We start from the raw sequence: 24,670 nt of genomic DNA, 5'->3' as shown, positions 1-24,670 counted from the left end.
TAACCTCAGAGACACCTGGCTGGCAAACACCGCTGCCTGAGGAACCCCATGCTTCCTCCCCCTATCCCCCCACCCCCCCCAAAGGCTGCTATGATGAGTAATATTTTCATTTCCTTCCTCACATACACTTATGACTTTAACAACTTGGATATTTTCCTAAGGGATTCCCCTCCCTATCACTGAATATTTCCTCTATCTTGGAGCAGTTCCCATTCCAAAGTGGGAATTCTGTTAGCAGCTACACCACCATGTGCAGCACGTGAAAATCTTTCAGGGACTCCCATCCTCCAAATTGACTTTTTCCTGCGATGCAAACCGTCTCTTCTGAACCCCAGATATCTTATCCTTTCCCCCTGATAATCTTTAGGGCGATCCAGAGCAGTAGACACATGTTGCAAGGAGTCAAAAATGAAGTCAAAGATAAAGGCTGGGTTGAAAACCAAAGTAAGCTGGGGCCCAGGTGAGGGAAGAGGCCATTCTAGACCAGACAGGTTATGGCTTTTTAGACCAGAGAAGGACGAGAAGGGGATTTAGATCTGAACCTAAGAATAAAACTGAGGGGCGCCTGAGTGGCTCAGTCAGTCAAGCGTGGGTTAAGTGCTCAGGTCATGATCTCCCAGTTCTTGGGTTCGAGCCCCATATTGGGCACTGTGCCTGGAGCCTGCTTTGGATTCTGTGTCTCCCTCTCTTTCTGCCCCCCCTCCCCTGCTCATGCTCGCGCGCTCTCTCTCTGTCTCTCTCTGTCTCTGTTCTCTCTCAAAAATAACCAAACATTAAAAAAAAAAGAATAAAACTGAGTTTAGGAATCAGGGATAGAAATCTTAGGGTTATGTATTGGCCCTGGACACTGTGCCCTTTGTTACACAATGTGCTGTATAAGCCATGCTGGGAATCCCATGCATGTTCAGTGGGATGGAATCCATGACAGGTGCCAACTGTTCTGAAATCCATGGGGGCCCCAAATTCTAAAATGCCACTGTAGGAATGCTTTATTGCAGGTCTAAATAAACGAGACACTTCCATTCTATTTCCTGAGCTCCCATGATTATCTTTCTTGGAGGTCATGGATAAAACTTGATTTTATCTTTTCAGTTGGTTTCATGATAATTGATCAGATGTCCAACGGACGGGATTCATTACTAGCTCTATACTACTTAGTATGTGGCTGTGAGCAAGCTCTGTTTTCTGAGCCTCAACTTTACCAAATGTAAAGTAGAATTGTAAGAAAAATTGAATTTTTTAAAAGGTAAAGCATTTAGCATAGTGTCTGGTATAGATAAGTGTTAATTGTTACTCCCAATTTTCCTGCTACTGCTTGTTACTACTGAAACTATGTTAAAGGTCTTATCTTTTCAAAAATTGTGAACCGTAGGTACCCAGAACTGGATCCATAATCCATAGTTCATTGCTGACTACCATCATTAGTTATAAAGGCCAGTCTTATCTTAAAATATTTTTTTAAATCTTAAAACATATAATTTGTTTTCGCACATTCTTGGCCATATCATCTCAGCGATTTTTATTACTTCATAAATGTGTTATTTTAATACCTTCCAGAAGATTCACAAATGAGTTCAGAAAAAAAAAGTAGTGGTGCAGAAAATGACAATAAAAACATATTCATATACATTTATATCTATTCATATACATTCATGATTTGTTTTCAGGGAAAGCTCAGCTCTGGAGCTCAGACCAAACGCTGTCATACTTTGCGGATTATAAAACACACCGTGTGTTTTTGCTTTTGAATTAAAATAGTTTCCTCGTCCTCCAGTTTGTAATAGTTTTAGCCCATGCATATTTAGTTGGTTTATTTCCTCCTCGAGCAAGATGAAACTTAGTAAAACAAGAAAATTGGAGATACAGTAGAAATATTTTCTCACTTCCCCTCTCCAACTCGATCTGAGGGAATAGATTCCAGTTTCTGGAGATGAAAATACAACCATTACTGAGGAAGCTACTGTTCATTTTTCCCCCTGGGTCATATGCTTCGGGCTGTGCGTGCTGACTATTCCAGTGATGTGATCATGAGTCATTCCATCAGCCAGAATTTGGATCAGTGGGGAGGGGGCTTGGGGCTCAGGGCTGTGCACTGCATCCGAGTCAGACACCTGTTCTTTCCCTCAAAGCGAAACATCAGTAATTACTTGTCTTTATTTAGTGCAGTATTTTATATCATTGGGGTATTCAGCTTTCTCGTTGAATCAGATTTTACATTTTATGAAGAGCGCCCCACAGTGGCAGTTGTTTGGAGCCTGAGTTAAAGGGGACACATATTTAGCCAGGGAAAAGTTCAGGCGCCGTGGTGACCAAGGGGAGAGGTGATGAGGTCCCACACCCAGAGGAGCCCCTGCGGGAAAGTGGTGGCATGGGTCCAGGAGATACATCGGAGAGAGAATTGGCAAAACACATAGATCCATTGGATTCGGGAAATATGGGAGGGGTCTGAAAATGTTCACCAAGTGCATAACCTGCTGTGGGCATTTATGGAGGCAAGAAATGAGGGTGAAGGAGGAATTAGGGGAGGAAAGATGACTTCAGTTTGAGACATCGATGCTCAAGGTTTGTGGGGCCACACGATCAGTGGTGTCTGGAATGCAGTTGGATAGATAAGCCTGGAGCTCGGAGAGAGGTCTGCACTACAGTTGGAGATATTAACCAACCAGCAAATGCCTTGGAGATCTTAAAACAGAACCCATATCTGTTTAACTACATTCTTGTTGGGCTGCAGAGACCAGATTAAGTGGCATTAATAGCCATCTGCCTTAGATACTGTGGCACTGTCATATGAGTAACATATTTTCTTGTCTTTGTATGGAGTTCTTTCCTTACATGTCTGACTGGCTGCACACTTAAACATTTTAAATATATACAGTATTTAAAAGTTTTACATGCTCCTCATGTTGAATTTCTAAAATACAGGAAAGAAGAACAAAAGAAATTAATGCCATCCATAATTTTGCAATGTAAGGACAAACCCTGAAACATTTTAGCTTATTTCCTACACTTACATACCTGTCCATACACACACATGCACACTTACACACACATACACATAGGTAGTTAAGCTAATACCACACATCATTTTGTATCCTACATTTCCCACTTAACACTTAATACGTTTCTCCTCAAAAGTAGTATCCTTGGCTATTTAATCAATTATATAGACATACTAGAATTTCTTTAACCGCTAGCTTATTATTGACCATTTTGATTACTTCTTTATTATCATAGTGCTATGAAGACCATATTTATATGTGAATCTGACTCGACATTCCCTATTATTTTCTTTATCTAGACGCTCTTTTCTTTAGTGAACACTCTATTATGAAATATTTTAAGTATATAAAAAAGTATAGACTATATAATACATGTGAAGTGTATAAAGAACAAAGTCATCTCACTGTCCAGACTTGCCAAATTGTAATATTTTCCCATACTTGCTTCAAGTTCTTTTTTTTCCCCCAAAATAAAGGAATTACTAAAGAGACAGTGAGGTCCCATGTGTCACCCGCACTGACAGTATTCCCTGTTCTCATCACAGAGGAAACTGCTTATCAGAATTTGGGTTTACAGCGCCCATGGCTATTTTTATACTTTTTCATTTTTTTGTAGTTTTCATATACAGCATATATTATTTTGCAAGTTTTAAAACTTTAAGCAAGGAATACCGCAAATACAATACCCTTCTATTTGCTCTGTTCACTCAACATTCTGCTTTTAACGTTTGCCTACTCTGTAATGCATTTAGATCTAATGCATTCTTTTTTTTTTAATTTTTTTTAACGTTTATTTATTTTTGAGACAGAGAGAGACAGAGCACGAGCAGGGGAGGGGCAGAGAGAGAGGGAGACACAGAATTGGAAGCAGGCTCCAGGCTCTGAGCCATCAGCCCAGAGCCCGACACGAGGCTCGAACTCACGGACCACGAGATCGTGACCTGAGTTGAAGTCGGACGCTTAACCGACTGAGCCACCCACGCGCCCTTAATTCATTCTTTTTGCCATCGTACAATACTCCATTTCATGAGTATACCACAAGTCGCATGCCCATTCCACTGTGAATGCATGTGCAAATTGCTTCCAATATTCAGCTGTTGCAACTCTTATAGCAATGGACGTTCTTGGACGTATTTCCGAATGCAATCATGCAAGAGTTTCCCTAGGTTAGACATATTGACGTGGAAGTGCTAGCTTTTACATTTACTCTGCATTGCCAAATCCTACTGGAAATATACACGTGAGGATTCCCATAATGAATGGGAGAAACTTACCTTCACATTCATACTATATTCTTTCCACGACGCTTCCAATACATTGTCTGACTTGATCTTTACAATGATGAGACAGAGGGAGAGATCCTCCACCCCCATTTGTGAGATGATGGAACAATAACCAGCGGCTTCTGAAGTGCCTTGGCAAGAAAACAAATACCCTCGGTGGACCCAGGACTCAAGTGTTGGGACCTAAGAACAGAATGCTTCCAGGTGTTCTGACCATAAGGTCCCTGTGTTTCCCGGGTGTTTTTAATCGAAGGTCAGTGTGCTTGCCCCTGGGCTTTAGTTGATCTGATGGAAAATGTCAGACAGGCTGGAGCCTGTGCATAGCCAGTCAGCAAAGGCCATGCAACAGAAGGGATATGACCAGTGTGGTTTGAACTAACCATGGATATGGACATCCATTGAGGCTCCACTTGTGGAGTATTTATGAAGCTGTGTTGTGGAGCTGGGAAGGTTTTTTAGGGAAGGTGTTTGGGGAGGAACCCATATTTGAAATCATTGCCTTTCCTCAAAGAGGTCAGGTACTTTGTTATCTCCAAGTCAGCTGGTACATTAATGGATCCTATCACAAATTCCCGAACAGTTTGTGATAGCCGTATTTTCCAAAGAACTAAGGAAGAAACAAGGAAAGAAAACAGGATAACTGGATTCACTGAGTACTTCTCCTGTGCCAGGCAGCACATATTACCTCATGGCTCCTTCCTCCATCCCTAGAGGAGCCAACTGTTAAAAGAGAAGTGAAGGTGTCAACACTTAGTCCTCTGTTTCTCCCCTTTGCACACACAGCTCCGTCCACTCAGTTAGTGTCTGTCCATAATTATGTCCAAACAACTCATTAGACCTCCAGGGACCTCCATGTCACTAAGTTCATGAGTAATGTTTGCTCCCTCAGTAGTGTTCAGTGGTTGATCACTCCGGGTGAGGAAAAGGAGACTCAGGGGTCTAGGAAACTCATTATTCTCCCCTGATATTTTCAGGGATTTCTATGTAGAGAAATGAGGAGAGAGGAGAAGTGAAGAGAGAAAGAAGGAGGTCAACCAGATGGCTATTTCTTGCCGCAGTTCACATTTTAAGCCCACTGTCTCTTGCTTCTTGTGGCCATTCCCTTTCTCCGTCCCCCTTGTTAAGAGAATATTGGAATTTACACTTTGTTTTTAATTTCTCCAAAATACCACGATCTTGAGGCTCCTTTGTGTAGTAGACTTTGACTAACTATTTGGAGCACTGGCAGGTGTTTACTGCAAATAGCAGCAGAGCAGTCGAGTTCAAAAGTGATCCTTAAGATTCCATTGTTCATTTCTCTCTCGGTCCCTCATTTCACACCTCCTGCATTAGTTATCGATTGCTGCATAACAAATATCCCCAAACCCCAATGCCTTAAAACAACAACATTGAACATTTCTGTGAGCCAAGAATGAGGGTGCCGGGTACCTGGCCCTTTCCTAGCTGGCTCACATAGTCGGCAGCAGGATTCAGTTCCCCGCAGAAAATGGGCTGGAGGCCTCCCTCGTCTCCTCTCCAGGAGGGCCTCTCTGCAGGGTATCTCATAGCACAGCGGCTAGACTCATCAAAGCAGGCAGTGCAGAGTGCAAGAGAAAGAGCTGACGAGATGGAACAGTCCCTCTTTTGTAACCTAGTCATGGAAGTGACATCCCATCACCGTGGATCTCATCTCTTCATTGGAAGAAGTAAGTCATTAGGTGCAGCCCGCACTCCTGGGCAGGGTGGGGGTGGGGTGATTACACGGGGACATGAATCACTGGGAGCCAGGTCAGAATTGCCCCTACCGCCCCGCTCCCTGCCACCCCGCCCCAACAGTCCCAGCTGGTACTATCCATGGGTTATGCTCCAGCCTCATCCGTGTTGCTGGACAAACCCCTTCTCTCAGACCTCTTTTTGGTTTTGCTGCAATAGCTTCCTACTTTTGTTCGTTTCATACAGAGCAATTTATCCTTCTCTTTGTCTCCCTTCACAAATAGAGGCTTATATCTCTCAAGTACGTACTGTGTGCCAGAAAGTATTGTGAGGGCTTTGTATCTTTGTACTCATTTAATTCTGGTGAATAGTCCGAGCTTTACACTCATGTCAGTTACACTTATTTCTATCATCAGTAAGTATATGGGACGGCAGAAGTTTCCTCTCTTTTCTCAAATTACCAGTGCTTAGCACCCTGACCCAGGCCTCTATAAATGTCATCACAAAGGACTGTTAGTCTTGTACCTGAATGGCTCTCCACCCCAATGTCACTTTACGCTGGAGCCGACACGTGTTAACTCTGAAAAAAAAAAAAAAAGATTTCTCAGATCTCCTTAAGATATTAAAGCATCAAGTATTAAAATGTTTGTGCAAGTACACAAATGTTTGGCTCAGTTCTAACTTCTGGTTAGAGCTTAGAGTGTGGAGGGTTCCTAAGAGCGCCATAATGTCATGTGTCCTGAATACTCTGGGCTCTGGGGACAGGCCTGATGTCCTCTGCCCACCTTCCGCCTTCCGTGTTCTCCCGCAGTGCTGGCAAAAGATTGGCACTGCCTGTGAGAAGGGCACTGGGCAGTTGTGTGTGTGGCATAAGCCATGTCCTGTGATTAGACCCTCCTCCATTGCCCATTGGGGCCAAAATGGAAAAAGCCTGCCCAGAAAGCAGCCCCAATTGACCTCTTTCCCACTGTGAATAGCCTCTTTTACTCACTGTCATGCCTGCTATGCATTTATACATTCCAATCCATGAGAGGGAGGACAGCTATTTCCTAACTCTGGACTTTCTCTCATTCTTAGTCCTCTGTTCTTAGAGGCCATATACTCTTACCTATGTAATTCATGCACTCATCCATACATCAAATATTTACTGTCTGTTATGTGCCCAAGTCTACTCTCTTAGTCTCCTATTTTCATGTGATAAATATAAGTTTAGGCATTTTGAATGTGTGTGTTGGTATCCGGAAATTTGACAAAACTCTGGGTGCTTTGTAAAGGGACCGATTAACTTCTTGTAGAAATTAGGTTATCCCTCAAGCAGATATGCCTTTGTTTTTAGAGTCCCAGTAGTTGGAGCTTTCAGGGGCATGGCTACTTTTTCTTTTGTGGATTCAACTTCAAAATTTTACTAATGTCATCTAGAAATGAGTTAATGGAAATGTACCGGTTTTGCGGGGGGCGGGGGGCGGGTGGTATATTTCTCTGACTTTTACCACTTGAGCAACAGATCAGAAAACCAATTCTCAGGCCTAGCAAACTCTTGGCAGTATACTTAAATAAGAATTATATATCTGTAAGTTATGTGACTGTTATGTGTGTCTCCAATAGTAATATAATTTGCTAGGTCTGCCTTGGGAACTAAATGGAAGTAAGGGGAAATGCATATTGATAATTTCCATGACTTTAGAATTTTAAATAAATGGGATCAAGGTTTCTCATATTTTCTTCCTTGCAGTTTTTTTCTTATAATTTTATAAATTAAAAGTTAAATTGATTTGGGGATGCCTGGGCGGCTCAGTCGGTTAAGCATCTGACTCTTGATTTCGGTTCAAGTCACGATCTCATGGTTGTCAGGTCAAGTGCCACGTCAGACTCTGCGCTGAGCATGGAGCCCTGATTAAGATTCTCCCTCCCTCTCTCTCTGCCCCTCTCCCCCACTCTCCCTTTCTCTCTCTCTCTCAAAAAAAAAGTTAAATTTATTTGGTATTACAAGAGTTAGGAACCATCTAAAATAAAAGAATTGCTATTCTAAACTATTTAAAAAATCATTTGTTTCCTTGTTAATCTGAGGTCTTCCACTTTCATAAAGCAACAACTGGATATATATATCTTAATAACTATCGTCAGCATTTTAAAGAGAAGTGACAAGATATAATATAGAATTTGGAGACAGGGGACGTAAGTTCCTGACTCTACTCACTGTGTGTATGAACTCGGATTAGTCACTAGCTTACACTGGATGAGGCAATACTTTAATAGCACACTAAGTCTCATTTTCTTCATGCAAACAAAAAAATCACATGGTCTTGAGGACTAGATTAGGATGTTTCTGATGGTCCTTATAAAATTACAACGTGCTAATCAAATGTAGTGTTTCAGTGGTATATAATTTTGATTCAGGGACATCTGGAAACCTTCTACCTCAGATCCACTTCCTGAAAAGCAATGCTCCAGCCGTATGAACTGCAACCAAGGCCCTTTGATTCCAGGGTCTCTGGGGGAGGGAGGTCTGAGAAACACATAGACATCCTGGAAGATGTGCCCATTCAAAGGATCCCCTGGGAAGTGGCTCATTCTTATGACTTTCTGAACCATTTAGCCCTAAACTTCTACCTTACTTTTTTGCCTTAAGAGGATTGCAGCCATTTAGAAAAGAAGGAACAATACCTACTTACTCACTAGGCCTCTGAGTTTGGGGAGAGATAAAGGAGACTAAAAGAGTCTTGCCTTTGTGAGTGTATGGACTTGTAAAAATCCTCTTAGTGTATGTGTTGTTTTTGTTGGTGGTATTTTTTTGGTGGGGGAGTCTGTATACCTCACAGAACCCCAGTGTTCTGCTGAAGTATAAGAAATGCTGTGCTAAACAAACACATCACCCCAAGAGAAGCAAATAGTCTCGTGTGGATAGTCTTGACCAAGAGTCAATTGGCATATTCTCTAGACTCCCAAGGCATTCTAGGAAGGTATTCTTTAAAGCAAGATAGTATTAACATTACTGAACTCTAAGGATGTTATAGCTGTCACCTTCGGAAAGTATAAAGCCAAGTATACCAAAAATAAAGTCTTGGATTAAAAAAAATTTTTTTTTTCCAACGTTTATTTATTTTTGGGACAGAGAGAGACAGAGCATGAACGGGGGAGGGGCAGAGAGAGAAGGAGACACAGAATCAGAAACAGGCTCCAGGCTCCGAGCCATCAGCCCAGAGCCTGACGCGGGGCTCGAACTCCCGGACCGCGAGAGATCGTGACCTGGCTGAAGTCGGACGCTTAACCGACTGCGCCACCCAGGCGCCCCTAAAGTCTTGGATTAAAACAATGGTGGTAACATTTGAGAGTAGGTTGAAGTATAAATGTAGTAACAAGGTTTTGTAATCTTGATTTATACACTGTTTTTTTTTAAAGTTTTTATTTATTTTTGAGTAAAATAAATTTTTACTCAAGGAAAGAGAGCGTGAGTGGGGAAAGGGACAGAGAGAGAGGGAGACACAGAATCCAAAGCCGGCTCCAGGCTCCGAGCTGTCAGCACAGAGCCCAATGTGGGGCTCAAACCCATAAACCATGAGATCACGACCTGAGCCAAAGTTGAATGCTTAACCAACTGAGCCACGCAGGTGCCCCTTGATTTATACATTGTTTTGACTATTATTGATGGTGTTCAACATGTGCAGTAGAAGCAGTCATACTAGATTGAAAACTATAATCTGACTTGGTTAAGAAAATGTAACTGAGTTTGTAATCAATCTTTAAATGTTAAATAGAGGCCGGGGCGCCTGGGTGGCTCAGTCTGTTGAGTGGCCGACTTTGGCTCAGGTCATGATCTCACGGTTTGTGAGTTCGAGCCCCGCATTGGGCTCTGTGCTGACATCTCAGAGCCTGGCGCCTGCTTCTGATTCTATGTCTCCCTCTCTTTCTGCCCCTCCCCCACTCATGCTCTGTCTCCCTCTGTCTCAGAAATAAATAAACATTAAAAAAAAATTTTGTAAAAAATGTTAAACAAAAATCAGTTTTAGGGTTTATTGGACCTGTGGATTTAAAATACGAACATTAAAAAAAGCAATGGAAAAGAAAAAAGAAAGAAATGGTGTTCTAGAACCACATTGATTTAAAGTTCAGTATTGTAAAAGTTTTAGCCCCTCAGTAGAGAGTTAAACATCTTATTGATGTTTGATTCATGTGCTTATGATGAACTAAACTGAGAATTGCCTCCCACTCATACTTATGTGCTAGAGAGAACAGTGATTATAATCCTCACTAGATATTTTAAAATAATTTGTGTGAACTTTCTTTGCGTCCAATCCCCGAATTTTCTATTTTTTTCCCCAAGTGTTTCTTATGAAATATAAATGACAGTTTATCTTGGGTGAAACAGCCGTATCCTAACTTCATGTTTTAATCCCACTCTGGTAGTTGACAGTTGATCCTATCCTGCTTAATTGGTATCTTGCATTAGACAATATGAGAGTTTCAATTCTGAATTTTAGAATCTAGTTGTCTGGTTTAACATGAGCTGCTCCCTCTTAGGAATTGTGGAAGTCGGCCACACAATTTTGTCTCTGTGTAGCAATTGTCTTCTTAAAAATGGAGGACAATTGGGGAAAAGGAAATGGATAGTGTGCGTGAAGGTCTGAACCAGTTGCTGGCAAAGGGTGAGCACTAAATGAATGGTTGCCATTCTTGTTATCATCCAAAGAAAAGGAATTCACTTCCCCCATTTATACATAACTGTGTTAAAAACTGCACACCAGACACACCGAGTTCCGAGGAAATTAACCAAGTTTCAATTTCACAAACCCATACAGTGATTTGGGTACATGTAATGTCAACTCTATTCCATCAGTACGTCTGGAGGGTCAGCTAAGTCCCAACATAGCCCTGGGCAGACATAGAACCTAGTCCCTTTTTTTTTTTTTTTATTAACTAGATAATTTTCTGAGTTAGGCTCACTCACTATATCATTTGAAAGAACTCTGCCAATATTCTTCCTTCTTGACCACTATCCTATGGAAAGCAAAAAGTTCTGGCAAACATTGGGTTTCTGAAAACAAATGGTTACTCCTCCTTCTTCCTCACCTATTTGTTCCTATCTTGATTCTTGCCTCAAACATTTCAGTACATGTTGTGGGCATGGCACTTGATGTGATGCGCCGAGGTCAGGGGAGGAGGAAGGGCTGTGAAAGTAAAATATCCAGGGATGTAATTGTGGGCTCTGACAGAGGAACTCCCACTGGAATCCATATAAGTTCCCTAGACATAACCAATGATTCAGACACTCCCATGGGCTATTTGACGGGACAATGACATAAAGCACTAGATCCGGTGAATGTATTGCTTTCCACCAGCTCACCAATGTGTACATAGCCCATGGACCATGGGCCCCATAGATGTAAATCTGAAGTTCTGAACTATTAACCCTGTTGTCTTAATTTGTAGGCATATGACGGCGTAAGCCCCACAACTGCCCGCCTTGCCAGAACGTGTGGAAGACAGCCGCTGGCTAACCCCATCGTTTCTTCAGGAAACAGCCTCTTGTTGCGATTTCAGTCTGGCCCTTCCAGACAGAGCAGGGGCTTCCGAGCTCACTTCAGCCAAGGCAAGTGCCGCGTGTCTCTGTGTGTGTCCCTGAGGTACCCGCTGTCTGTTCTGGAGTGCCCTTCCTGGTGCCGCGAGAAAAAGGAGGCCAGTGCTCAGAAATCGGTCCCAGCTTTCTACTTAACAGGCGACAATTTAAATAGAGCAAAGGAACTACGATTTGCAATTATTCCACCTGTTGATCCTTTAAGTTTACGATCGTCTGACAGGTGACGCCGACTTCCTTTGGATCTGTGTGTCTCTCAAACGAGCTTTCAGAATGATATTTCAGAGCATTTTTAATACTAGGGTCACTGTAACAAAGTGTTTCTCCATATTTGTTCATGAGTAGATAAATTATCTGGCATTTGTCCAGGATTTTCTGCTGGGACAATTATAAATCACAAGGCTTGCGTGCAACGTAGAGTCTGGTGGTAACTAACCCTTGAGGTAGTGGTGCCCTGAACCACCTGAGGAATCGGTGTTGTTTTCCACTGTTTCTGTTCTTAACTCACCACTTCTCAGTTCATCCTTCTAGACTTTTTCACCGTTGCCTTTCATCCGGCCGTTCCTGGAGATGAATCCTTTATTCCCATGTAAGGGATAGAGCCCAAGGTGGAAGGAGTTGTTGGCCAGCTTCAGTTTGCCTCTGACTTTTACTCAGATGGTCCTTGTCATTTCAAATACGGGTGGTCTGTTTAGTCATTGGTCTATTTGGAGCTTGCTTGTATCCTACAGCAAAGAGCCCTGGCTAGAGATGTTTTCTGGGTCGGGGTCTCTCAAAGATGCATTGTAGACTTGGGAGCAAGACAGAGTGCATGAATCAGCCACTCTGCAAAGAAAAGAATAGTTTCTTAACGCATTTCATTTTTCATTTAATTAATTACTTATGGTTTGCTTCATAGTAAACAATGTTCCCAAGAGGTCTCTTCTGGATTATTACAAAGCCTCCTCCCGCTCACCCACCCTTTCCCCATCTTCCTCCAAAGTCAGCTCCCAAAAGCCCCACTCCTGCCATGCCCTTGTGTGCTCCGTGAATCTGTCCTGGCTCTTCATCGCATGGAGAATGGAGCCCCAAATTCCTCCAGATGTTACCCAAGGGTCCTGGAACTTTCCCCAGTCTTTTTTCCCCCCAACACCCTTCAGGAGCCCCATAGTCTGCACAGTTGCAGGCCTGACCCTCCTCTGTGTCTCTTGCTGGACTATTCTTCCTCAGCCCCACTTCCTCCTGCAGCCACTCTCCTCCGGGAGACACCCCTTACGCTCCCCAGCTGGCCAGACTCTCCTGTCTGCACCGCCACAGAGTTTTGCGTTTCTCTGATAACACACAGCCATCCTATGCACTCTTGTTCAATTGACTATTTATTTTCCAAACAATAAATAAATAAAGTTCCTCAGAAACAGATTATCCCTATACCTCTAATTTATGAGCGGGCAGAGTAAGTGGACCCATACTAGAGTTTTGTTTCAGTGGCTCAAGCAGTTCATAGCCACTTCATCTTTTGTCCTTTGCCCCTCCCCACTTCCTGTAATTGAAGAATATTGTTATAAACGTACGGTGCATTTCCATTTTCTCATGGTTTATGTGCAGCTTCCTTGGCAGAGTACTTCCTGGGCATGTGTTTCAGAAATAGGAAAACATCATTTGTGTTTTTACTCATCAAATAATTGTTTTGTGCGGTCAGTAGAAATCAAAAGTATTTGACGTGCGTGTGTGTGTGTGTGTTTGTGTTCCTCAGCCTGTGGGGGCTACATCCTTACCGACTCATCTGATACTATATCCTCTCCATTGTTCCCTGCCAAGTATCCGCACAATCAGAACTGCAGCTGGATAATTCAAGCTCAGCCTCCATGTAAGTAACAAAAAAGAAAAAAGGAAAGGAATCCAGGATGGATGGTGTCTGTGGGAAAGTCCATCTATGACTAATGTTCCCGTCTCCTCAATGGTAACAATTGATGGCCTTCCTCTTCTTTTTTTGGAAGTCCCCATTCCTGATGTGCACAAGAACGAGCACTTCCTAATCTGATAGGAAAGTAATTTTGACTGTTTATTCTTAAGTAAAAAAAAAAAAAAAATAAGGTTCAAGGCCTAACAGAGGAAAAAGAAAAAAAAAAACCTGTAACCTTGCTGTATTGACAGGCACGTGAAATTGGGGATAAGCAAAAATAACTGATAAATAGTTTTTGACACATGTGCCTTGAGTGTGGTAGATATTCGGGACAGTTGCCAAATGACTAAATGATTAATAAGAACCACAAACTGAAAACTTAATAACTCATGGTTTGGGAATGTGATGCCATAAGCATATCGACCTTCGATCAAAGTGGAAGCTGATTATAAAGCCCGGCCTCTCGTGCAATGCATGTATTACAAAAAATTCCAGCACGCAGCCTGGAAGAAACACTAAGTGAGTGTTTACATAATTTCCTTTTTAGAATTCTAGAATCATATTTTTTGACCTGGCAACAACCTGGTGGTAAGAATTACTGTCCACACTTTACAGACAGAGAAAAGGAGGAGACCTCTCAGGACTCAAAGCGAAATGATTGCAAAGAGGGTGATCCCGGGGCCATCACGCATGTTTCAGAGGGGCCCTGCCCTTCCTTGAGGTTTTCGGGAAAAATTTATGATTTCAGCCATAATGGAGGAAAGGCATTAAGTTCTTTACTCTGCTTTATGATTAATCACTTTTGTGACAATAAGCAAATCCACTTAAGCCAGCGAGGCCCCATTAGCTAATCTAAAAAATGATAAGTTTGACTTCAATATTGTCTAACACTTCAATATTTTCTAACTAGGGATGTTAAGAGGTAACAAAAGAACATGTTTATTACCATGCATATGATTGGGGTCTTGGCGAAGTCATCCTTAGCCAAAGAAAGTTACCAGCTGGCCAGAAACTAAGCCTTCGATAAGGAGCCCCCTGCCTTGAGCTGAGCGGTTTTGCATGTAAGGATAATTTCTAATGAGTTGTAAAGCATTTAGATGAAAGATCTCACTGGTTCGAAGACATTAATAGGAAAAGATCCTATTCTGAAGATTAGGGACCCTGGATGAATAGCAAAAGAAAAAACACACCCAGGCACTTGCTGTTTTGCAAGTAATTCAAAGCTTTCTTTATAAATGACTCCAAACCGCTAGGGTCCTGGCTCTGGGCTTCAGGTAAAGCTAAGAGAGCTAGGCTGTGCGTGCCAGGGGGGTAGGAGCATCTCATTTACAAGTCAGCAAACTAGTCAGCCAGCAATGGCTGATGCAAAAAGTGTAAAGACCCTATATTCCGACAAGCACTCCGCGTGGTCTCCGTGGAATGAACATACCCCAGGGCCCTCTTATTTACCACCATCAGCATTTCAGATTCTGGAAGCACTTTCAAAAAACATTGATTCTGTCGCTCTTCAGAGGAGCCAAATGCGTCGCTTCCCTGCTGGAGAACCTGCAAAGGAATTGATCAAAGGAAAAACCTCGCTCCCTGTATGTTTTGTTTGCCAGGGCTCTCTTAGTCCTCTCTCCTTCTCTTGCAGTCAATCACATCACCCTCTCCTTCAGCCACTTTGGACTTGAAAGCACTGCAATGTGTACACAAGACTTTTTAGAAATTCTGGATGGCAATTATGATGACGCACCCCTCCGAGGTACCGCAGCGCTCGCGCACTCGTCTGTGGCCCTGGCTGGCTCGTATTTATATATTTACCTACGTATATGCTGTTATTGGAGGTTGGAATGGCTCCAACAGATAGGAAGAGCAATATAAGTCAAGTAAAGAGAGTTAGAGGGTAGGATAGCAAGAGTGAAGGTGGGGCTCAAGAAACACAGCTTGTTCACACTCAAGGACATGAACAGTTTATGTATTTTTCTTTTAATTTAAAAGTTGCAACTGCTTTAGAGAGCAATGAAATTCAGTCCGTCCTGGCATTAGATAGCATTCCGTGAGAAATTTCTTGTTAGTATATGACCAGTTCTTATATTCGAATTGAGCATGGTCCTTCTGGTTTTGTCCTCAGTAGAAGCAATGGGGGAAGGAAGGAAGGAAGGAAGGAAGGAAGGAAGGAAGGAAGGAGTGAAGGGAGGAAGAAGGGAAGGAAAGAAGGAAGGAGGGAAGGAAGGAGGAGGGAAGGGAGGAGAGAAGGAAGGAAGAAAGGAAGGAAGGAAGGAAGGAAGGAAGGAAGGAAGGAAGGAAGGAGTGAAGGGAGGAAGAAGGGAAGGAAAGAAGGAAGGAGGGAAGGAAGGAGGAGGGAAGGGAGGAGAGAAGGAAGGAAGAAAGGAAGGAAGGAAGGAAGGAAGGAAGGAAGGAAGGAAGGAAGGAGTGAAGGGAGGAAGAAGGGAAGGAAAGAAGGAAGGAGGGAAGGAAGGAGGAGGGAAGGGAGGAGAGAAGGAAGGAAGAAAAGGAAGGAAGGAAGGAAGGAAGGAAGGAAGGAAGGAAGGAAGGAGTGAAGGGAGGAAGAAGGGAAGGAAAGAAGGAAGGAGGGAAGGAAGGAGGAGGGAAGGGAGGAGAGAAGGAAGGAAGAAAGGAAGGAAGGAAGGAAGGAAGGAAGGAAGGAAGGAGTGAAGGGAGGAAGAAGGGAAGGAAAGAAGGAAGGAGGGAAGGAAGGAGGAGGGAAGGGAGGAGAGAAGGAAGGAAGAAAGGAAGGAAGGAAGGAAAAAAGGAAGGAAGGAAGGAAGGAAGGAAGGAAGGAAGGAAGGAGGAGGGAAGGGAGGAGAGAAGGAAGGAAGAAAGGAAGGAAGGAAGGAAGGAAGGAAAAAAGGAAGGAAGGAAGGAAGGAGGTAAGGGAGGAAAGAAGGAAGGAAGGAAGAAATAACTAAATAAACAAAGCAAAAAACACAGCAACAAACACACACATGGGAATTCTGACTGCAGGACATCCCGGTGAAATTAAAGAATGCTGCTGTCTAGTTTCTGAAGTATCTTCAAGTAAAATCATCTCAGGTTATTTAAACTTTCTCCATGAGGTAGTCATCTTTGAACTTTGGCATACAAGTTTCTTATCCTGCACTAGAAGACAAACTCCATCAGAGGAGGGACTTTGTTTTGCTAGTTGCTCTATTTCCAGGGCCCAGAGCAGAGCCTGGGACAGTAATGGGCAATCGATTCCTCTCTGCTCTAGACGGTCCTGATTGCATTGCTTGGGATGTTTATCTGTAAGCATTTGACCAAGGATGAAGGGATATTATTTAACAGACACTTACATAGCACTTCACTTGTGCTGAGTGCTATTCTAAGAACTTTATAAATAGCAACTTGGTCAATCCTCATACCCTGATGATAGAGGTTTCATTATTATTGATAGTCTCTTTTCTCCAGTGGGGAAACTGAGGCACAGAGAACGTCAGTGACTTATCTCAGGTCGCGCCTCTAGCAAATGGCAGTGCTAGGCGTTGAATCCATGTATTCTGGCTCCGGCATCCAAACATTTATTTTTTTGGCTATAATGCTTTGCTTTTAAGCATTAGTGCATTTACTTGTGCGGGTCCATACTTGGCTAGAGATTTTAGCATTCGTTCCGCTTGGACCCAGGTTGTCTACATCTTTCTTACCTCCCCCTGATATTCTTCAATGTTTATAAATGATATCTCCTATGCTTGTCTTTACAGTTTATATTTAACTCTCAGGCACTGTCCCAAACACCAACCCTGACTTAAATTCTCCAAATAGTGATTTCTTCTTTTTGCTTCCATCTCCTGTGGTTCTAATAAATGCACGTTTACTAGAAATGACAGTCTGTGCCATGTGCCACTTGATCGCTCGTTCTTTTTGTCCTTTTCCTATCCAGGCCGCTACTGTGGTGCCTCCATGCCGCATCCCATCACTTCCTTTAGCAATGCTCTGACGCTGAGGTTTGTCTCAGATTCTAGAGTGAATTCCGAGGGTTTCCATGCTACATATGCCGCGTCATCATCAGGTAAGAGGAGTCAGCAGATGGCATTACTGGGTTAAGAGGGATGTGATAGAAAGCCTCAGTTTGTTATTTGGGACTGCCGTATCTTCGGAATTGGGAGCCACATCCCTGAGCCTACCTCTGGGACGAACCTCTCCGTCTTCCAGCTGAGGTTAACCTCCTTGTAAATTCTAACAGTAGTAAACTCCGTGCGGCGTCCTCTTTATCCGCTCACCCACTGGCGGACGCTTGGGGTACTTCCTTACCTTGGCTCTTGCGGCTCATGCTAATAGTGAGCTCTGGGAGTGGGGAGGATGGGTTGGGATGATGTCGGAATGGCCAGCGTGCTCGCTCCTTCGTGACATGTCTGTTAAGCCAGCCCCTGACTGGCAGTGTCCGTCGGCATCTCTTCTGAATGGACAGCTGCTGTTCTCCAGTCTCCCTGGCCTCGCAGCTGGGCTCAGGCAGGTCTGGGTATTGTCACTGGTGGCAGGATGGATGGTGGCATGGTGGGAGGAGGGGAGGGAGGAGTCACCGGTACTGGGTCTGTTGGCCAGGGGTGTGCTGCCAGCTTCCCGGTTATTGGCAGTTAAAAGCACAAAACACCTAGAAGATGTGTGTGTGTGTGTGTGTGTGTGTGTGTGTGTGTGTGTGTGTGGTGTGCTCTTGAGAGACAAAAGCTGGAACATTGCCTTCTTTTCAGGGCCGGTGTTGAAAATCATCCTGGCCAGAAACAGAGTGGTTGTGGAGTTAAAATAAGTCTTTTATTACATGAAGTTATAGTTTGCAGCGAGAAATGGCTTTGAGAAGAGAAACGACAGAGATTCCTTCTGATCTGCCATATCCTGTGGCTTATTTTCAGTCTTCATAATCTTTTCCTTATTACGTATGACATGGATTGTTTTTTAATTGGAAATGGAAATAGGCTATCCTTTGATCCTGCTAACAGCTCCTGTAGACTTCTTTCTCCTTGCCCTTACGGTATCTTATATTCGACCTTCACTCTGGCACTCACTTTGTTTCTCTTTTCTTCCAGCTTGTGGTGGAACCTTCCACATGGCTGAAGGCATCTTCAACAGCCCTGGCTACCCGGAAGTTTATCCCTCTAACGTGGAATGTGTCTGGAACATTGTCAGTTCCCCTGGCAACCGGCTCCAGCTGTCTTTTATGTAAATCCCTTTTTTTTTTTATGGTGTATTGTTTCGGTGTGAATAGAATAAATCTGCAGGAAGGAAGCACGGTTACTAATAGAATGGACAACTAATAGCATGTGTCCAAGCAACTGTTAGAGGACATGGTGGGAACTTTAAGGAGACTGTTTCCAAATTTCCTCTGTTTAGTCATAGTTTGGGTTATAAATGGTATTACAATTCTTGAGAATGGTTCTAGAACGCTGCCTAACATTCTGAGAAAGATATGCCGAAACTCTTAGTGCATTAATCTGTGGAATGTCTATTTTCAGAGAACAGTAACTGTATCTTTTTCTGAATCAGACACATTTAGAATCTTCCAGAGAAGTACTAACCTTCTTTCTTCCAGCAGGAATCCCCATCACAATCAAGACTTCCTTACCCCGTATACCATGTCCCTACCCCAATCCACCTTACCCTTCTACTCCATCCAGAAGAATAATTTTGGAAGTTTTTAGGAACTTAGTGGTTGGCATGTTCCTCATTAAACTATGGATATGGAATTAATAGTAGGATCCTGCCACATTCAGAGTGGTCTTAGATTACATTCAATAACAATAATGTGCTTTTCCTAGAAGTAGATAGTGAAAAGCACATGGTAAGAGACATGAGACTTTTTCATCCATCAGTAGACAAGTACCTGTGACATGCCAAACCAGTGGTAGACAAACACCACTTAACAAACACCGAGTGAAAAGATTTCAGTGTTTACATTGCCGCTTTAAATGAAAAGTTATTTGTTATATCGTATTCCACATTATTGGGCATCGTTTGGGATTGCTAATTCCGTTTTTGAAGAGAATAGAACAATTTCGCGTAGAGAGCAGAGGATTGTTCTGAGGACACCGGCCTGTTTATTCAAAAGTCTTGTCCCTTGTCCTCGAGGAGCCTACTGCGCATCAAGAAAGGATTTAAATGAAAGAACAGCCCCATTTGTGGGCCATGTTCAGACATCTGAAGTTGCTTTCTTTCAGTCCATCAATCAGACAGTGCTCTTCAGGGAACAAGTGGCATTGTGTTAAAACAAAGACACCCGCTGAGTGCCTGAAAGGCAAAGCAAGGTTAAGCTGCCACATGGGAAAGAAGTTTTTGTTTGCTTTTGTCTTTGCTAAAAGCTCAAAGTTCTTTGTGGGGGGGGTGGGGGGATCTCTCTAATTTTTTCCTGATACATATGTCTTCCTTTCTTCAACAAATATGTGTAAGCCCCTACTGTGTGCTCACATAGTTAGCACATGTTACTCCCATGCCCAATGCTTTATACAATGATGAATAAAACATGATTATTGTTCTTGTGATAAAGCCCAAAGTCCTTCCCATGGCTTACGAGGCCTCATAACTGCCAAATGAATGGGCTTCTTTTTTGGTCTTTTTCCTTTTAGTCTCTCCCATACTCACATTATTGACTAATCTGACATTCCGTGGGTGCCAGGAATGGGCCAGGTAAGGGAATGTTTAAGATAGACATCCCATTTCTTGATGAGTTACTAATAAATTCAGGCCAAGAAGTTGTTTATTTAAACCTAAAGAGATCCATTCCATCTACAGGGCCACCGTTAAAGATGTCAAATGTCAAATGCATAGCACAAGGCTGATGCATACCAGATGCTCAGCGCATGTTAAGTGATCTCACTCTGCCTTTTCTAAAATACCTTGTGTGGTATTTCACAGTTAAATAAGAAGGGCGATGCTGAGCTCTTTCTAGAAGATAGGAGATAAACACAAAATGCTGGTTCATCCATTTCACTAAATCATATAGGCAAATCTTAACGACTCAGCCTTTTCCTTTCTCATCCATAAGAAGTTAATTTTGGTTATTTTGTGTTACTTGCTTGAGTTTTCTTTGTAAAACAAATTTTGTAGAATGCAAGATGTTCCTCTTTATGTAGAGGATAATGAGAAGGGCTTTATGGCAAGGCCTGTGAGTTATTTCTGCCCTGGTCTAAACTGTATCCAGATGGGTGCTTGGAAACATTCCCTGGGGTTGTGTGAGAAGCATATGGAATACGTCAAGTTCAAAACCATGGGGTTTGGATTGTGGACCCTGTGGTGAAATTGAATAGGGAGAAAAACCGGAGAAATTATGGTTGAATCTGTAACGAAAAGGAGGAGGGAGAAATAGAATCTAAAAAGGAGTTTTTTAGTAAAACAGATATTTAAAGGAATTAACAGAAAATATATTTTATGCTTGCAGAGTACTTTTAGAAAGTGACTGATCTTGGTTCAAGAATCAAAATGGGATAATGAGAAACAGCGATTGTACTATTTTTGTTCCACATCATATTTTTACTAACAGATTTCAGCCAAAGTATTTGGAAAGAGGGTAGATTTGCTTATAAAATGTACCGGCCTAAAACAAAGACTTCCAAGAAAACAATAAGCTTTTTTAGAAGTTTAATTTGACTCTTGTAGGCATCATCCTGCCATCATTTCTGATCAAATGTCTTTTCTGTAATTTGGCACTGATGGTACCAGTATGGCACTCAAACAGAAAAGACCTGCACTTAGTAATCCCCTGGACCATTGGACCTTACTGAAATGTACACACCAGTCACCTGGGATCTTGCGAAAATCCACATTCTGATTTAGTTGGTTGGTGGGTTCCGATTCTTCATTTCAGCAAGTTCTCAGGCAGTGCGGGTGCTGCTGGACCACACATTGCCTTTAGTAGAAAGGTTTAGATTCAATTTCATGTAAACCACCTGCTGAGGAAAATGATCTCTGTTTCTTCTCTTCTTACTTTCGGGGAAGCAAACCCAAAACCAAACAGTTTTAGCATATTTCCCATTGTTGATGATATTACGGGTAATAACACCGAGCCTGAATTTAAGTGCTAAACATGGCAGTCATCCTAAAGATGGATTCAGAATGATTCCTTGCCAGAAATGATTGTAGATAGAAGCTTTGTATTACAAAGAATGAATTGTCAAGCAAGACAGTGGGCCTAAGGGCAAATGTGGAGTTGGGTTAGCTTGATGTGGATTTTGCTTGATTTCTTCTGCTATTCAGTGACGGGTCATAGCTTGCTGCTAAAGCTGTGTCTAGAATATAGACACAGATGATCTGTATTGTAGTACCTCACCTTGGTAGGATCGTGAGAGCGACAGCTTCACTGTTGGTCTGGCTAGAGACCTACCAATGCTAACATCTGGCTTGAGAAGCAGTGGTAGAGCAAATCTGACTTCTTTGTTCCAGCATCCTGGTAGCGAATGCTCAGAGGTGTGCCTGATACACTGGTCCCATACAAGGGCTTGAGGCGCCCAGAACCTCCAGGCTGGTTATCTGTCACTCTAATCCATTAGCTGAGATAGAGTCCCAGGAGAACCCTCTACTTACCATCATGTGAAATCTTGCAACACAAAATGTTGAGTGTTGACTGAAAAGTACACACAATAGAGAAGGAAGTTTTCTATTCTTGTGACTTCCCCCTCCCCTTTCTGGCAGTTTCTCCTCTATAGTCTTTCCAGGTCATTCTTTCTCCTTTTTATCTTGTCTTTCCTCTTCTCAGGAAAAACTCCTTCCAATTACTTCTGGAAAAAGAATAGTTTGCATACACTTTCTCTACAGTTTTTAACCGTTACTTTTTTTCTTTAAAAATTAATTTTAAATAAATAAAATGTTGCAGGGTAGCAAAAGTCCCCCTGACTTACTCATCATGGAGTTACCCTGTATCTTGAATTGCATATGTATTACTTTCATGCATGTTTTTATAATTTTATAGCTTTGCTTTTCTATATATACTAAATTACATATGTATAATATGAGTAGCATGTATAAATCTCCATACACACTACATAGTATTGCTTTCTGTTTTATGTTTTATAGAAATGGAATCCTACTTGTTGATTGGACTGGAATTACACTGAATTTATACATTAATTTTTGGGAGTATCTTTATTGACTCTTCATATTCTTGAATTTGGAATATCTCTGCATTTATTGTGTTCTTCTTTTATGTTCTTTGTTAAACTTTCACATTTTTTAAAATGGAGCTCTTATGGCTAGACACCTTTTTTTGGCTGCTGCTACTGCAAAGGGAATCCAGTTAAAATTTACAGACATAACCTGGCCACTTTACCAAACATAACACCTCAAATTAATTTTTCCTCCTAGAATTGTTCACTACCTCATTATATGTCTACTTATTTATTATCTATCTCTCCTTCTTGAATAGAAGCTCCCAAAAGGGTGGAAAATTCTCTATGTTCTTCACTGTCCTACCCCACAATGTCTGGCAACATGGAAGACAGTAAAAGTTGTTGAGTAGGTGTTAACTAAGTTACAGTTTTTAAATTTTTGGTTGCTGGTGTAAGGAATCCCTACTGATTTCTGTATGTCTTATCCAGCCACCATTGTATTCTCTAGAATAACACAGATTTTCTTCTTTCTTTTCTACTGCTGTATTTTTAGTGCCGAGAAGAAGACCTCACACATTAAGGTGCACAATAAGTATTTATCAGTGAATGAGCTCTCCTAAATATTAACTTATAGCTCTTCTTTTCCAATCCTTACAACCTTTCCCCCGTTTCCTTGTCTTGTCTCTCTGGAAAACACTGTAGTGTAATGAGGAACAAAGTGATGAGAGCAGGCTCCCTTGTGTTGTTTCTGATTCGAAGGAAATGCTTTGAAATTTTTACTTCTAAGTATGTTTGCTGCAGGCATTGGTAGACGTTTGTCATCCCATTTGGAAAATTTCCTTCTATTCCTAATTTTCTGAGTATTTATGATGAGTGGGTGTTGAGTTTTATCCAATGTTTTCCTGCAATTGTCATGGGTTCTCTCTTAGTATATTTTGCATCTATCTTTGTCTGTTAAGTGTGTGTGTGTGCGTGCGTGTGTGTGTGTGTGTGTGGTGTGAATTTTCTTATAGACCTTCTAATCTTTTTAAAGAATTGTTTAAAGTTTTATTTATTTATTTATTTATTTATTTATTTATTTATTTATTTATTTTTTAATGTTCATTTATTTTTGGGAGAGAAACAGAGCATGAGTGGAGGAGGGGCAGACAGAGAGGGAGACACAGAATCCGAAGTAGGCTGCAGACTCTGAGCTGTCAGCACAGAGCCCCACATGGGGCTCGAACTCACAGACTGTGAGATCATGACCTGAGCTGAAGTCGGCCGCTTAACTGACTGAACTACTCAGGTGCCCCTTATTTATTTATTTTTAGAGAGAGAGAGAGAGAGAGAGAGAGAGAGAGAGAGAGAGAGCGAATGAACAGAGGCAAGGCAGAGAAAGGGAGAGAGAGAATCCCAAGCAGGCTCCATACTTTTGGTGCAGAGCCTGACACAGCTCGAACTCACAAACTGTGAGATCATGACATGAGCCGAAATCAAGAGTTGAACACTTAACCAACTGAGCCACCCAGGCACCCCTAGGTCTTCTAATCTTAAAGCATTATTAGTCCAACTTGATTAGATTTATATATTTTACAAACTGATGGATCCATGCTGCTTATATTTTATTTAGGATTTTTCATCTATATTGTTAAGTGAGGTTGACCTATACTTTTCTTTCTTTGGCTTCCCTTGACTGGTTTTGTTCTCAAGATTATACTAACCTTGAAATGTTGGAGACTCCTTTCTATGCGTTGTTACAGTTTGCATAACATTGAGGTTGGGCTATTGATTTCATTGAAGCTTTGAAATTCCCCCAGAAAATCATCTGGGCACAGGTTTCTGTTTTGTGTCATCTGTGGGCAACTTTAAATACTGATTTTTTTTTTAGGTGTTTCTTTTCTTTGTTTTTGTTTTTTTTTCTTCAGCTTATTGTATTCAGTGACATAAGATACGTTTACAATTCTGTGCAATCATCACTATCATCCTTTTCTGAGACTTTTCCATCATACTAAACAAACTCTATACTCCTTAAACATAACTCCCTGTCCCCAACCGTCAGTAAACTATTCTACTTCCTGAATCTACAAATTTCTCTATTCTAGTTTTCACATTTACGTAGAATCATACATGTCCTTTTGTGTCTGGCTTATTTCACTGAGCATAATGTTTTTAGTGTTCATGTATGTTGCAGCATGTATCAAAATTTCATTCTGCTTCAAGGCTGAATAATC

At 41.9% G+C, this 24,670-nt stretch overlaps 1 protein-coding gene and 1 long non-coding RNA gene across 3 annotated transcripts in view; one reads left to right on the top strand and one right to left on the bottom strand.

Moving 5' to 3' along the window:
- CUBN (cubilin) overlaps positions 1-24,670 on the top strand; it is a 284,543-nt gene that overhangs the window by 147,237 nt on the left and 112,636 nt on the right. For both annotated transcript variants that reach the window (XM_023256399.2, XM_003988129.5), the window contains exons 32-36: positions 11,402-11,561; positions 13,279-13,392; positions 15,062-15,172; positions 17,309-17,437; positions 18,450-18,582. In XM_023256399.2, coding sequence (XP_023112167.2) covers positions 11,402-11,561; positions 13,279-13,392; positions 15,062-15,172; positions 17,309-17,437; positions 18,450-18,582 — 647 coding nt within the window. The remainder of the gene's footprint in view (positions 1-11,401; positions 11,562-13,278; positions 13,393-15,061; positions 15,173-17,308; positions 17,438-18,449; positions 18,583-24,670) is intronic.
- LOC123386453 lies at positions 11,402-17,310 on the bottom strand. Its single transcript, XR_006600328.1, has 2 exons — positions 16,377-17,310; positions 11,402-12,371 (listed from the first exon to the last, which is right to left on the bottom strand). It is a non-coding gene; the product is annotated as an uncharacterized LOC123386453 (long non-coding RNA).

This window comes from Felis catus, chromosome B4 (assembly GCF_018350175.1).
Source record: "Felis catus isolate Fca126 chromosome B4, F.catus_Fca126_mat1.0, whole genome shotgun sequence".
Classification (NCBI taxonomy): Eukaryota; Metazoa; Chordata; class Mammalia; order Carnivora; family Felidae; genus Felis; species Felis catus.
Note: the sequence above shows the minus strand (reverse complement) of the source record. Positions and strands in the feature narration are given on the sequence as shown.